The 15,386-nt window shown below is 44.7% G+C and overlaps 1 protein-coding gene and 1 long non-coding RNA gene across 5 annotated transcripts; one reads left to right on the top strand and one right to left on the bottom strand.

Moving 5' to 3' along the window:
• Positions 1 to 205: 205 nt before the first annotated feature.
• On the bottom strand, positions 206 to 13,585 carry dusp14 (dual specificity phosphatase 14). 4 transcript variants are annotated; one of them, XM_034113122.1, is made up of 2 exons: positions 13,334 to 13,585; positions 206 to 2,964 (listed from the first exon to the last, which is right to left on the bottom strand). In XM_034113122.1, the coding sequence occupies exon 2, from the start codon at positions 2,863 to 2,865 to the stop codon at positions 2,239 to 2,241; it is 627 nt and encodes a 208-aa protein (XP_033969013.1). In that variant the 5' UTR covers positions 2,866 to 2,964; positions 13,334 to 13,585; the 3' UTR covers positions 206 to 2,238. The 4 variants fall into 4 exon arrangements, with proteins under 4 accessions (XP_033969013.1, XP_033969016.1, XP_033969014.1 ...); XM_034113125.1 differs by having other exon boundaries at positions 206 to 2,881; positions 13,334 to 13,577; XM_034113123.1 differs by lacking the exon at positions 13,334 to 13,585 and adding an exon at positions 4,070 to 4,226.
• Positions 11,707 to 12,217, top strand: LOC117468818. Its single transcript, XR_004554520.1, has 2 exons — positions 11,707 to 11,797; positions 11,881 to 12,217. It is a non-coding gene; the product is annotated as an uncharacterized LOC117468818 (long non-coding RNA).
• Positions 13,586 to 15,386: the final 1,801 nt, after the last annotated feature.

Raw genomic sequence — 15,386 nt, 5'->3', positions numbered from 1 at the left:
TAGCTAAATGAAGCTCATCAATAATATGCCTCTGTAGAAACAGACATTGAAAATGAATGACAGGCTTTTTGACATCTGAAAAAAAAAAACTCTCGGGAAATGGCAATGTAGAACAAACGCTAAGAGGCACTTGGCAGAGAAAATGCTGCAGTTTGTTTATGTGAAGAAATCTCAGAAAGTAGTTTTAAAAGAAAATAGAAACACGTTTTTTTCTTAGTATTTTAATACGACTGTCTTGGGGAAAGAAAACATTAGAGACAGATTACAGATCATCTGTATCCTACTTAATCACCCCTAAACTTATTTTCTTTTTTTATATTGTAATATGACACGTAATACATTATGGCATTGTTAAAAAAACAAACATTGTTGCACTGATCTCTCTGTTTCTGAAAATGTCAACATTACTGCTGCGTTATGTGAGATGACCCAACAGTGATGTTTTACTGCAGTGTAGGTAGGAGTCATGGTTAATTACCATACAAACCTAACCCATACAGTCATATATGTCATAGTCATGTGATAAAATGATGTGAGATTAGTACAACAGAAAGAAAATAAATTCATGATTTTAAACAATTTCTATAATCATTTATCGCTTGTTTCAGCTTCTAAAACGTCATCAATTGCTACATTTTCTCTTATATCTTTTGGACTGTTAAAAACATTTTAAATGCGTCACATCAACCACTTCACGTAGCATTGCATTATCTGAAGCGTGTGAATTTGCTCTGGACCACACACATACAGAAAAAGTAGTCCTTGTTTGGTTTTTGTGAAGAGCTAAATCTGGCAGCTAGGATACATTTGAATATGCTACTGGTAAACATATAAGACAATGGTGGCTGTTGTTTAGAGTCATATTTATTTGGTTAGTTTGTGCTTTTTGGTTATTTTCCAAATTTGCAATGTTTCAATTATAGCTTAACTGTGGATATTACTAGTATTTAGTTTCTTTCACAAGCAACATGAAACACAATCCTGCATAAGGTTTAGTATTTTCCAACTGATCTACTGGTGGCGGTAATGTGCCACAAGACGCAGCAAAGCACCAGCAGAAGCGGGAAAGAAATAAGACTGCTATCACATAAACATTGATGTACACGATGCTGGATTTAAAATACATAAAACTCGGCTTTACATATCTTTTACACAATATGTTTGATGCAGAATTTGCCACTCAAACAGGAAGATAATGTAACATCTAGCATGAATCACTGCATCTTTTACTTTTTTTGGTGATAATATTGGTTTAAGTCTTGATAACAGGGTGTAATGTGATTTACTGCAGTATTCATTTTTTAAAGTGCACAGTAATTATGGATTTTGGAACGGGACATGCAGCAAAGTAAAAATGTCAACCAACAAAAGACAGCAGATGTAGGACCTTCAGCTTCTGACATCCCTCTTTTAGAGCAAAAACCAATGCTTTGATATTTTTGGCAAAAACAGTGGGATGAAAAATAATCTTCAAAGCATCTATCATAGAGCTACCAGTTCCCCTAGAGGCGGCATATATATATATATATTTTAAACAGCATCAAAAAGCACTACAATAACATAGTGTGTTCACAGGATGGAACAGTCAACCCTGTGGTACACAGGACCTAACCTTTGACTTCTAGATATTCACCTTTAAAAAAGGCAGGTATAATAACATCTTTAAATATTCAGTTAAAGAATGCTTTTTGTTCCTCACCGTCATTATATTCCAATAAAATCATTTGTCAATATTTTTTCTGTACACGTTTCTTAAATGCTACCATACATTGAGAGAACGCTGCTGCCCTTCACACTAAAGATTACTGCAGAACTGGGACAACACCACCACACATGACATCATTACGTCAGGAAAAGGACTTCCGTCACTTCACTGTCAGAGCTGCAGAGCTCAGAGAACAGCTTCACCGAGGGCTCATCCTACAGTGGAACTAAAAAGAAGGACCGGGAGATAGACAGCACCGATATCCACGCTGACATTGTTGTGGTCCTGATCAAGAGTCACATTGTTCCTGTCCAAAGACTACATCGAGGTGACTGGTTGGAACAGCCTAAACCACCAGTGTTTGGTTAAAAACTCCCTCCATCCCAAGACCACCAAAATTCTTTAAATAAGCCTTAAACAGATGTACGCTTACACACGTCTCACTTAGCCGGTCCTGAACACACATGAAGCTGCAGATCAGGAGGGCCAAAGGGCTCAACTTCACTTCCTCCTCATTCTCCACACTGTGGATCTCACAGGCCCCAGTACGGAGCCAGGCTCCTGCGGTCCCTCTCATAAACATCAGGTATGACCCCGTAGGGCGTCTGCACCATCTTTACGGAGTTTCTACCAAACAGCTTCCTCTCGTACTCGATGAGTTGGCGCCAGAAGCCGCCGTTGGGCCTTATGACGGGGCGGCGGGCTTTGACCCAGGCGTGGGCCTCGGCCAGAGAGACACGGTGATACTTCATGAGGTACGCCAGACACAGAGAGGCGGAGCGGCTCACCCCCGCCGCACAGTGCACCAGCACCGCCCCTCGCTTTCGTCCCACGCTGTGGATCTTATCAGCCACGCTGTCGAAGTACAACGAGAGGGGGGAGTGGGGCATATCGGCCAGAGGGACCTTTACATACTCCATGTGAGGCCAGTTGAAGTTGGGGAGCTCGATGGTGGCGTTGACCACACAGGTGATGCCTTTGGACAGCAGCAGGCTGCGGTTGGACGCCACGTTCCCTCTGCTGAGGAAGAGGTTGGGGGTGATCTGGGCGATGCTCCCCAACAGGCTGCCGTTCTCAGACAGGAGCCGCGGCACCAGAGTGGGCACCATGGAGCTACGATGGTGGTGGTGGTGGAAGAAGCCTTGGCTGCGGGAACCCATCGTGAAATCAAGAAGGCTTCGAGAAGGACGGAGAAAAATGTTTTTTTTAAAGCAAAATCTTCAGCAGCTCAGAGTCATAGCAGTGCAGCGAGCCAGATCCTGTAACACACAAACAGATTTCACTTTCAATCTAAATAAAACATTGTTCTGCTTCTCTGTAGACCGAGCACTTCAAACACTTCACAAGGAAGAGTAACAACATCACTGTTTGGAAGCAAAACAAGTGCTGAAACAATAGTTCTCCAATCCTTTTATTTGGATGGCATTGTGTTGAGGCAGTTCCAGGAAGTGTTACTCGTCAGCCTTTAAACTTAAAAACCCCAGGCGTACAAAAGAGTTAAAGATTAGACACAAAAGTTGACTAATTCAAAAAACATTCGGCTGGGACCCGCTGTTCCAGTCTTTCATCAGAGCGTTTCATGAATCCACAGATGGAGACATTTTGTTTGTACCTCAGCTAGAGAGACTCGGCCATGTGAGCGCAGACCCCCCATGGGCATGCACTCACCTCATCTCATGTTCATCCATCCACAGCCCTCACATTACATCTCTCTCCTGTCTGTGCTTTTGAAGTCGTTTTGGATGGAAATAAACAGCAGGTTGGAAAGTAATTATACACGATATTATCACACCAAAGTGTGCTGATAGAACACATCATTATAAGCACTTTGCTAAAGTATATGTATCTAATTCAATTGTTCTATATCCAAATAGGGATACCTTCAGTTAAAGATGCAACAGATGCAACATGAAGACGAGAGATCTTGAATAAAAAGATATTATGTGCATCGTCACCTGACATTTCTAGCTTTTTTCTGATAGAAACAGCCTCCTGTGTTAACACTTAGTTATCAGCACAGCGACCACAGCTCCGGGAGATACTTCTAACACTGTTGCTCGCTCGTGTCATACGTCATCCACACCTCGTGCACCAGTCTGGCCGGCAGGTCTTTCATTTTCTGTTACATTCTAGCAAACAAGACACTTTGAACTAGAACTCAACCTGCAGAAAAACAACCACCTGATCCCCTGCTGTCACCTGCAAATACACAGCCGAGACAGTAAGTGCCCCTCCCCATGAGTACCTTTTCAATTCAAATGGTCACAAGTAGATATGGCTTTGTTTTAACGGGTCGAAAGACAAAAAGGTCGGGGACAACATGCTTTTAATGCAATGCCGTAAAAACATGTTGGTTTTTTTCACCCTTTCGATGGTTTTCCATGGTGTGGAGCTTCCTTGCTTCATTGTCCCCTTCATTCCTCTGCACTCTCCTCTATTGATCCCAGCTTTGTCACCTCACCATGTTCTTCATCTCTTCCTAACAACAACAAAAAGGATCAAGGCTGAAACATCACCCTCATCCCTCCTTATTCAGAAACAGTTTCTCTGGCTTGCTTTCTGTTTTCAATCCCCCTGCACTTTGCCTCTGAATTGGTTGGCACGATCCACCTTCCTATGCACTGTCGTCACTGGTTACGAGACAACAATTACAGGGATCCAGACTCAGAGAGACGAGTGTTACCACAAACCACATCAGAACTGATTTTTCTTTCTTATGGGACAGTAAATGAAGTACTCTTAATTATTTATTTTTTTTTAACTAAGGATAACAGAGCGTTTAAAGACATCAACAGGTTTGAATGTTACTAACAAACCTAATGATTTATGGATTTATCTAGAAAGAGGTGACTTTTTTAAGAAAAGGGTGCATTTAGAAGTTTATATATTTCTGCAAATTCACTTACAACAACATATACAGTGTGTTGCTGTTCTTTCCCTTTGAAAACTCCTATCATCTTGGTTGTTTTTACAAACTGAAAAGGAAAAGAGAAATCAATAAGAACATGCAGAGGGATCTGAATCTGGATCAGAGTCTGGTACCGGTCTACCATAACTGTGACATTTAGCTTAAACGGAAAAAAAACTCCACACAGATGTCCTGCTTGCTAGACCCCTTCTGTTTCAGTGAGATGATGCACAGTCGATGCAATGAATGCTTCATAAAGATAGATAACATAAACCATGGGCTGACATACAGTACAAACTCTGTTGCTACAGCAACCCACTGACCACAGTAAGACTGTCAACAGATAGATGAGGAAGATAGGAGAACCAAATAATCCCCGGCCCTCTCCCAAATGCTGATGCACCACAGAGCCGGGCTTTGGTGAGATTTCCTCAACATGGTTGTTATTTATACCACAGGCAGGGCAGGAGAGCGGCTGCAGGGAGCGGGGAGGGAGGATTATGCAGAGAGAGGAATCTACTGTAATGTTGGAGAAAGGGATGAGGAATAATAAAAAAAAATTAAAAACACGAGAGACAACAGAGATAAATCCCCCCCATGTGCATGTTTCTTCTTCTTCTCTAAATATTACAAAACAACTGCCCACTCAATCATGCTGTCAACAGGTGGCCCCTCCTCCCCAAATCTGCTTTCACACTTCTCCGTCTCTGAGAGAGGCCTCTGCGGTCCGGTTACACCACCACTAACACAAATAGGAAACGCGACCCACCTGCAGGAAAATTAGAAAGGCAAGACCTGAAGGCAACCCTCACCTCACGGTGAAACATCAACTCAAACGGACCTGAACTGGACTTCTCAAACCAAAACCGAATATTTTTATTCAGTGTTAGTGATCTCTTAGAAGGGAGCCTCAGTAATTATGAGAAGAAAATGAGCAACATGACACAGCAAAAATGAGAAAACAAGTCGACTGCAAGGGGTTCAACAGAGGGCAGGCTCAAAATAAATTCAGGGAAGAATTCCTCTGGTCACCGGGACATGGTTTGGCTTCGGCACCTCCCTGCAAACAGCAGCGACTGCACAATGTTACCCCTCAGGCACAAACATGAGAGTCTGACACACAGGGCCATGTGTTGTGTAGTGAGAGATGGTGAGTGCACAAATGTACAGTAAAGCACACCAAACTGTGTGGCTGCTGCACATACAAATGATTCCTCTTCTCTTTGTTTTTTTCCAGGCATATTACCATGCACAGAGACGTTTATTCTGTGTGAGCCAGTATCATTGCAGCCGACAGATGAAGCGGATGAATGGAGTGACTCCACTTTAAACAATGACACAATGTTCAATACCTTTTTAAAGACTTGTTACCTATAATTGGTGTTACTGGAAATGAATATAACAGAACTGAAACCACTTTGGTTCAATTTTAAAATTAATAAAATATTTTGTATTATTTATCATATTTTTTAAGCAAAAAGGCCCAAAAATGTAAACGCTCTAGATTCTTTAATGCTTTTTTTTGACATATTTGATATGAAATTGAATATCTTTGAGATCTGATGGTCAGATAAAATAAACACTGTTGAAGACAATTGGACCACATAAAGTGTATGTATGGAAGGAAATTGTGATCCAGTGTGTCTCAAGGTGTCAGTTGAATCTCACTCTGATGTCCTTGAAGATAATACAAATTGGTATTTATTCAGCTTGTATGCGTAACGTTAATGGATCATAGCAGGTCTAAAATAAGTCTGAGAGGCTCCATAACACCACCTTTCTATGTCCATGTTCTGGCCATGACAAAGGCCAAAATGTTGCCTGCAACAGACTAGGTTGCCCAAGGCTTATTTTTGTGAGGATTTACAGTATCTCCCTCCTTCTTCTCTTCTTTGTTTTATGTTTGTTATGTTCGTTCTGTCTGTCTGTGTGTCTGTCTCCCTGGCTGGGTGTGGCTGACCCACTTCTGATTCCCGCCAACTCACCTCCGCAGCTGCTACTCATCATCCTGATTACACTACTCACCTTCACCTGCTTATATGCCCGGTCCTCTCATCCAGTATTCACCAGTTCGTCGTTTCACCTCGCTGGTAATTCGACTTGGTACATGTAGTTTATGGTAAAACTAACTCTCTGTGTTCCTGCCGAATCTAACCCTTGTGTTCTCCGTCAGAATCCATCTGCCTACTCCTCTGCCTGCCACATCCAGCCACGTACCTCTCGTCTGAGTATCTCCGTGCTTCCACGCACACCGGCTCCAACCTGTCAACTATCGCCAGCTCTGGATCAGCGGCTTTCCTCGCCAGTGTACCTTCGTGCTTCCACGCACACCAGCTCCTTCCTGTCGACTCTCACCAGCTCTGGTCCCCCGGCTCTCCTCGCCAGAGTATCTCCGTGCATATCCGCACCACCTCAGTTAACAAACCCTGGCTTTGGGTTTATTGGATATTTAATCCCTCGTCTGACTCTATATAAGGTTTTTGGTTAATAAACCTTTTTCTACCTCAAAAGCTCTGTTTCATCGTCCTGTGTTCAGCATTGTGAGTTCACTCCTGTAGCTACCGGTGAGCTTAACAGTACGAACTGGTCACTATGAGCTCCGCTGATGCCGGATCGGATCCCGCCTCAGTCCAGCACGCCATTTCCCATCAGGGAAATCTTCTGGGCCATCATGAGCAGATGATTCGAGCCTTAGTGGAGAGCAATCAATCCATGGCTCTAAACGTCTCAAACCTTGCTGCTCAGGTCTCTGCTTTGACGTCTTCTGGTACACTTCCTGCCTCCTCCTATCCACCTGTGGATTCCACTCCATGCCGGGACTTCCCCATTGCCGATCCTGAGCCTTTCCACGGAGAGGTGGAGAAATGCAGAGGATTTCTTTTTCAATGCAATAAGGTATTTCGCCAGCGCCCCGTGTCTTTTTCCTCTGATGGAACTAAGATTAACTATATGTTGAGTTTGCTTCGTGGAAGAGCTTTAACCTGGGCCGAAGCATTGAGTTCTTCTGTGGATTACAATACACTTTCCTTTGGAGTTTTTTCGGATCATTTTTCCTCTGTTTTTGATCATCCTGAACACTCTGGCTCAGCTGCTAATCGTCTGTTGAATCTGCAACAAGGAACTCGAACCATTGCAGATTATTCTATCGAGTTTCGCACACTGGCGGCAGAAGCCCGATGGGACGAGGCGGCTTTAAGGGCTGTGTTTGTTAGGGGATTGAGGGATCAACTGAAGGATGAGCTGGCTGCAAGAGAGGAGCCTGCTGACCTCCAATCCTTAATCTCCTGGGTTTCTCGTCTCGACAGCCGGCTGCGGGAGCGCCGTGCGGAGCGCACGCAGCGTCCTCCTTTTGCTTTGCCTTATCAGCCAAACAGTTCTCCCAGGTTTGCTCCCTCTGTGTCCGGACCATCTGGCTTCACCTCACCAACCCGCGTGCCCACTTCTGCTATGGTGGAACCTATGCAGTTGGGACGCACTGGATTATCCCCTGAGGAGCGCCTTCGACGTATTAGGTGTGGAGAATGCCTGTACTGTGGAAGGGGTGGCCATATCCTCTCTGGCTGTCCTGTTCGCCCAAACGCAAGGGCTCGTCAGTAAAGTTGGGGGTCCTGACGAGTTCGCTTCCTACACCTATTGTAGCCCCAATTTTGAGCCGTTTTTTGATTCCTGCTAGACTTTGTTTCAACGCTCAGACATTGCCCCTTTCTGCTCTCGTTGACTCTGGAGCTGAGGATAGCTTTGTGGACTGTGAACTAGCCAAACAGCTGGGGTTACATTTGGAAACTCTAACAGAACCTCTGACAGCATATGCTTTAAATGGGAAAAGCATTTCTAAGGTTACACAGCAGACACAACCCTTAACCCTGTTTATTTCTGGTAATCACAGAGAGGAGATTCAACTGAAGGTTATTTCCTCACCAGCAACCCCTTTGGTTCTTGGATACCCATGGCTTCGCACCCACAATCCACATATTGATTGGGCCGGAGGAAGAATCATGGAATGGAGCCAGTCGTGCCACCTTCACTGTTTACAGTCTGCTGTGCCTCCCGTCCCTGTCGAACCTAAGTCTGCTCCTTGTGTCTCTGCTGAAGTTGACTTGTCTGGTGTTCCTGAAGTTTATCACAGCCTGAGTGGGGTCTTCAACAAGGAGAAAGCTCTCTCTCTCCCTCCTCATCGTCCCTATGATTGTCCCATCAATCTGCTGCCTGGAGCTCCTTTACCCACCAGCAGGCTTTATAATCTGTCTCGGCCTGAAAGAGAGTCCATGGAGAGATACATCGGTGACTCTCTTGCTTCTGGGATAATTCGTCCTTCTTCCTCTCCTCTGGGTGCTGGGTTTTTCTTCGTGGACAAAAAGGATAAATCTCTCCGACCCTGTATTGACTTTCGTGGGCTAAATAACATTACAGTTAAAAACAAGTACCCACTTCCCCTGATAAACTCAGCCTTTGAACCTCTCCAAGGTGCCACCATCTTCTCCAAGCTCGACCTCAGGAATGCCTACCACCTTGTTCGAATTCGCCAAGGAGATGAGTGGAAGACAGCTTTCAACACCCCCCTTGGTCACTTCGAATATCTTGTCATGCCCTTTGGACTCTCTAATGCCCCCGCTGTTTTCCAGGCCCTGGTTAACGATGTCCTACGAGACTTCCTTAACCGATTCGTGTTCGTTTACATTGACGACATCTTGATTTTTTCCACGAGTCTGGAGGAACATCAGGACCACGTCAGTCAGGTGCTGCAAAGGCTGCTTGAGAACAAGCTGTTCGTCAAGGCTGAGAAGTGCGAGTTTCACCAGGAGCGGGTCAGCTTCCTGGGATATATCATCAGGCAGGGCAAGTTGGAGGCTGATCCAGGAAAGATCCTAGCTGTCTCCGAGTGGCCAGTCCCCACTACTAGGAAGGAGCTGCAGAGGTTCCTGGGTTTTGCTAACTTCTATCGCCGGTTCATCAGGAACTATAGCAAGGTAGCAGCTCCACTCTCCAGTCTCACTTCTGTCAAGATCAAGTTTACCTGGACTACTGATGCTAACAAGGCATTTCTTCTCCTCAAATCCTTGTTCACATCTGCCCCCATACTCATCCAGCCAGACTCAAGCAAGCAGTTTGTGGTGGAGGTAGATGCATCTGACATCGGGGTTGGCGCTGTTTTGTCTCAGACGGCAGGGCCAGACAATAAGCTTCACCCATGTGCTTTCTTCTCTCGCCGTCTTTCCCCAGCTGAGAGAAATTATGATGTGGGCAACAGAGAGCTGCTGGCGGTGAAGATGGCGTTGGAGGAGTGGCGACACTGGCTCGAGGGCAGCGAGCAGCCATTCCTGGTTTGGACTGACCACAAGAACCTGGAGTACATTCAGTCTGCTAAACGGCTAAACTCCCGACAGGCCAGGTGGGCCCTCTTCTTTGGTCGTTTCAACTTCTCTCTAACTTATCGTCCTGGTTCCAAGAATACTAAACCCGACGCCCTGTCCAGGTCGTTTTTGTCTGAGGGACCAGTCACGTCTTTTGACTCTATTCTTCCCCTGAGCTGTGTTGTGGGTGGCCTCACCTGGGAGATCAGTAACTCCATCCAGGAGGCGCTATTGGAGCAACCGGACCCTGGTTGTGGTCCGCCAAACCGTCAGTTTGTCCCCAACTCTGTCCGTTCTCAAGTCCTGCAGTGGGTCCACAGCTCCCTTTTCGCTAATCATCCTGGTGCCAACCGCACACTCTCTCTTCTCCGGAGACATTTCTGGTGGCCAACAGTTGACAAGGACACTAAGGAGTTTGTTTCAGCCTGCACTACATGTGCTAGGAGCAAGGCCTCTCATCAGAGACCTGCAGGATTGCTCCAGCCCCTTCCTATCCCAAGTCGACCGTGGTCTCATATTGCACTAGATTTTGTCACCGGCCTACCTCCCTCACAAGGAAACACAACTATTCTAACAGTTGTAGACCGTTTCTCCAAATGTGCCCATTTTGTAGCTCTGCCCAAGCTTCCCTCAGCCCTGGAGACCGGTCAACTTCTCACCCAGCATGTTTTCCGCCTGCATGGAATCCCGGCTGACATCGTCTCCGACCGTGGACCTCAGTTCATCTCTCTGGTTTGGAAGAATTTCTGTCATTCACTTGGTGCATCGGTCAGTCTAACTTCTGGTTATCATCCCCAGTCAAACGGTCAAACTGAAAGGGCCAATCAAGACCTGGAATCTACTCTCCGCTGTGTTGCCAATCGCAATCAATCTACCTGGAGCTCCCTTCTACCCTGGGTGGAGTATTCCTTTAATTCACTCACGTCTTCTGCAACTGCTCTCTCTCCTTTTGAAGCCTCCTTAGGGTACCAACCTCCCCTGTTTCCTGAGGAGGAGAGTGAGTTGGCAGTTCCTTCTGTCCAGCATCACATTCAACGGTGCCGTAAGATTTGGAGGGACACTCGCTCAGAACTCCTCCGGACTTCTACCAGGAATCAACGGTCAGCTAACCGTCACAGACATGCCGCTCCCCATTACACCCCTGGACAATCAGTTTGGTTGTCTTCCAAAAATATCTCACTCCTCACCGAGTCAAAGAAACTGTCCCCTCGGTTCCTTGGGCCTTTCCTCATTGAGCGCATTATTAACCCCTCTGCTGTCCGCTTGAGACTCCCCAGATCCATGAAGGTTCATCCAACCTTTCATGTTTCCCAGATCAAGCCAGTCCACACTAGTGACCTGTGCCCTCCAACCATTCCCCCTCCTCCCCCCCGAGTCATCGATGATCATCCTGCCTACACCGTGCGTCGGCTTATGGATGTCAGACGCCGGGGCAGGGGCTTTCAGTACTTGGTTGATTGGGAGGGTTACAACCTGGAGGAACGTTGCTGGGTGCCTCGGTCACGCATCATGGACCCTGTCATGGTGAGGGAGTTCCACAGAGCACACCCTGACAAGCCTGGTGGTCGCCAGGAGGCTCCCGTGGAGAGGGGGGTACTGTGAGGATTTACAGTATCTCCCTCCTTCTTCTCTTCTTTGTTTTATGTTTGTTATGTTCGTTCTGTCTGTCTGTGTGTCTGTCTCCCTGGCTGGGTGTGGCTGACCCACTTCTGATTCCCGCCAACTCACCTCCGCAGCTGCTACTCATCATCCTGATTACACTACTCACCTTCACCTGCTTATATGCCCGGTCCTCTCATCCAGTATTCACCAGTTCGTCGTTTCACCTCGCTGGTAATTCGACTTGGTACATGTAGTTTATGGTAAAACTAACTCTCTGTGTTCCTGCCGAATCTAACCCTTGTGTTCTCCGTCAGAATCCATCTGCCTACTCCTCTGCCTGCCACATCCAGCCACGTACCTCTCGTCTGAGTATCTCCGTGCTTCCACGCACACCGGCTCCAACCTGTCAACTATCGCCAGCTCTGGATCAGCGGCTTTCCTCGCCAGTGTACCTTCGTGCTTCCACGCACACCAGCTCCTTCCTGTCGACTCTCACCAGCTCTGGTCCCCCGGCTCTCCTCGCCAGAGTATCTCCGTGCATATCCGCACCACCTCAGTTAACAAACCCTGGCTTTGGGTTTATTGGATATTTAATCCCTCGTCTGACTCTATATAAGGTTTTTGGTTAATAAACCTTTTTCTACCTCAAAAGCTCTGTTTCATCGTCCTGTGTTCAGCATTGTGAGTTCACTCCTGTAGCTACCGGTGAGCTTAACAATTTTAAGTATATTAAATTGTCGGAAATGCCTTTTGCTACTTAAAGGTGGGGTATGTAATTTATTTCAGAAACACTTTTTGTTATATTCCATGGAATGCTCTTAACATCCCGATAGCAATGAATATATGAAATGCTTTGACAATAAATACATTAAAAAAATTCATCTGTGGAAGCCGTAGCGCTCTGTGCACAAACTTATATCGTGCCCTCATTGGTCATGTGCGCGTTCGTGTGTGTTGGAGGAGGGGCTCTGTAAGGAAGTCTGAAGGAAGGGGCAGATTTGTTCCGGTTGTGTACTTTCAAATTCTAGCGCACTCGAGCTGGTTTCTCCAAAATTACATAGGCTACCCCACCTTTAAGTAGTCGCCATAAAACCCAGTTTAGAAAAGTGAGGAGTATTCAAAACAGTATATAGTAATACAATTGTTTTTCCAGATAGGCCTACTGTATTTTAAATTGCAACAAACTCAAATGGTCATTGAGCATACATTCACACAAATGTACACAGAAATGTTTTGGTGGCTGTGTCTAATAGAATGCAAGATTAGCTTTCGACACACACATGATACCCGTAGGCTTACGCCTGGCGGAGATAACTATGACAGACCTGTTTACAGGACATTATGTATCTTCCTCAGGAAAATAAATGCAGTTGTTGTTTAGCAAACTAAAAAAATATTTATATATTTATTGATATCATATATTAGCTTTAAACTTCACGAGTTTGATCAGTTATGATGAGCTGTTGCACGCGCTGCTTGTCCTCGTGCGCGTGCGTTAACAAGTTCAGGTTTCGTATAATTATTGAGTAAATTATGTCTTAGTTTGAACAACACGATGAAATTAAGCGACCTGTCGTCTTTAAACAGAAGTGTGGCAGGTGCGCTCGTTTCCTCAATTTCATCCATCTTACATCAGGAAACTGAACCGGAAAATAAATGCCTATACAACATACTTTAAATATATACAATTTAAGTTATTTTTGTATCTTATTTGAGGTAAAAATGACAGAAATAAACTGCCTCCATCAGATATAAAACTGAATTTACCAGTGGACACTCAGTCGTGCGGTGATGGAGGTTTTTTCAAAGCGTGTTCTCCGCCAGCATCAATCCAGAGGACTGCTCTCACACTCCGGACATTCACCTGCAGTCAATCCTCTCTCACAGACATCCAGCGGGATGGCGACAAGCCAGGGGGCGGGAAACTAACCGCAACAGTAGCGACACAAAACAACATAACGTGAAAGTCAAAAGAAATACGAGCCATCAGTTTATCCTCCTGCTTCTACAGGAGCGGCGTACACACAGGGAGCCTCGGTATGAGGAGTGATCCGTGCCACGCAGAGGAGGAATAGGAGGAGGAGGAGGAGGAGGAGAGAGTGTAGCTTATTTTCTATTGGAGGATGCACGTTTTAAGCCTGTAAAGAAGCCTTCATGAGCATTGCAAAAAAAGTTCATGCTGTGTTTAGGCAAGGTCAGTGTTATGCAAGGGCAAGGCCAGTGTTTCACTCTTTTGTGTGAAGATTCCCAACATTGGGAAGATTTACTTTCAGGGACCTCCATCTGAAAATCTTGAATTGTTGGATATCATTAAGACCAAGTAGGCTCCTATGTGCAACCTATGATCAGAGTAGTTTGTCTTATTCACATTGGTTCACCTTTTTAGTGAATTAAAGAGTGGAAAACTATTCCCCACTTTTAAGGGAATGGAACTACTTCAAGGACCCCTGGGGACCCCATACCCCTGGTTAAGAAGCTCTCAAAAAAAGTATTGTTGGAATGCAACTACAGAACAACAGATCTCGTTACCATCTGAAAATCTGACTATTTCTAAAATATATTTCTGATGGTTTTATCTCAAGAGTAAGTGGAGCATTATCTATCCAAGTAAGCACACTACTGTTTCAGCAGGGCTACTAATCACAACAATCTCCCATTCATTTGTTTAACGGTTGTATTTTCGATTTTCCAAAGCTTTTTTCTACTCTTATAGGTCTGTTACTCTGTTGGATAATACCAAATCACCTTTATTCACTATGTTCTTGCTTAAAACAGTTTGAAACACATCAAAACTAGAGAATATCTTGCAATGGTATTACACCAGCCACAACATCAATTCAGGCCAGAAACCTAAAGCCCACTTTCTACCCTCTTATTACTCTGACCACATTCATCTTCAAACTTTGCCTTTAAATTCAATATGTCATGACCCCTGAATGCTCAGAAATATTACCCGAGGACATGATCTTAGTTTTGTTAATGGTACCGTACGGCCCTGCTTGTCGGTTAGATTCTTCTTCTAGTTGTACATTATTTATTACTATGACGGATAAATCAATATGTGAACCATACCTGTAACAGAAGTAAGTTTAAAAAAGCTAATTTTTTCAGTGCGGATCTCCAGTAAATAGAAACATGTTTTTTCGTGGGGCATCACATGCAATTTAACTTCCTGGCTTCTTTATTTAGTGTTGATACACCAAACCTCACACAAAGACTAATTTGTTATATTTGCTAGTAAAGCCTATTAAATCTAACACCTCGTAGCACACAGACAGCTGTACATGTGACCTGATTCAGTAACTTCACATACAGTATAACTGTTTATTTGAATGCCTGCAGAGCCTGTGTGATCATGTTGCAGGTCTTGAACTCATAAAACTCAGCAAGCAAACTCAGAGTTGAAGATGCAATAAAAATTGGATCATACCCCGCAGTGGCTCAGGCAATAATGTCTCAATTTCAGTCATAATCTAAATGTTTAATGCTCACACAAATGCACACATTACCAATTTAAATGTTAAGGGCCAAAACCAGTATACAGTCTGTTCCTTAGCCTGTTTTTCAAATCTCATTATGCCATGCCCTGGAGGAAACAGCTCGATATTCTCACATCTATATGCTCACAACTTTGAGACCATCAAGACTGCAGCAGGGCTATCTGTGCAGCTTTTTGTGAATATATCCATGTATAAAACCATAATTAGACATGCCTTCCGAAGTCAATCCTATTTCAGAGGGCTCCTGAGGGTGATATTATGCTAACCATAAACCCATGGCCCTTGCCTCAGAGTCACTCCTAATTACATTGCAAATTCAA

Source organism: Trematomus bernacchii, unplaced genomic scaffold, assembly GCF_902827165.1.
Source record: "Trematomus bernacchii unplaced genomic scaffold, fTreBer1.1, whole genome shotgun sequence".
Taxonomy (NCBI): domain Eukaryota; kingdom Metazoa; phylum Chordata; class Actinopteri; order Perciformes; family Nototheniidae; genus Trematomus; species Trematomus bernacchii.
Note: the sequence above shows the minus strand (reverse complement) of the source record. Positions and strands in the feature narration are given on the sequence as shown.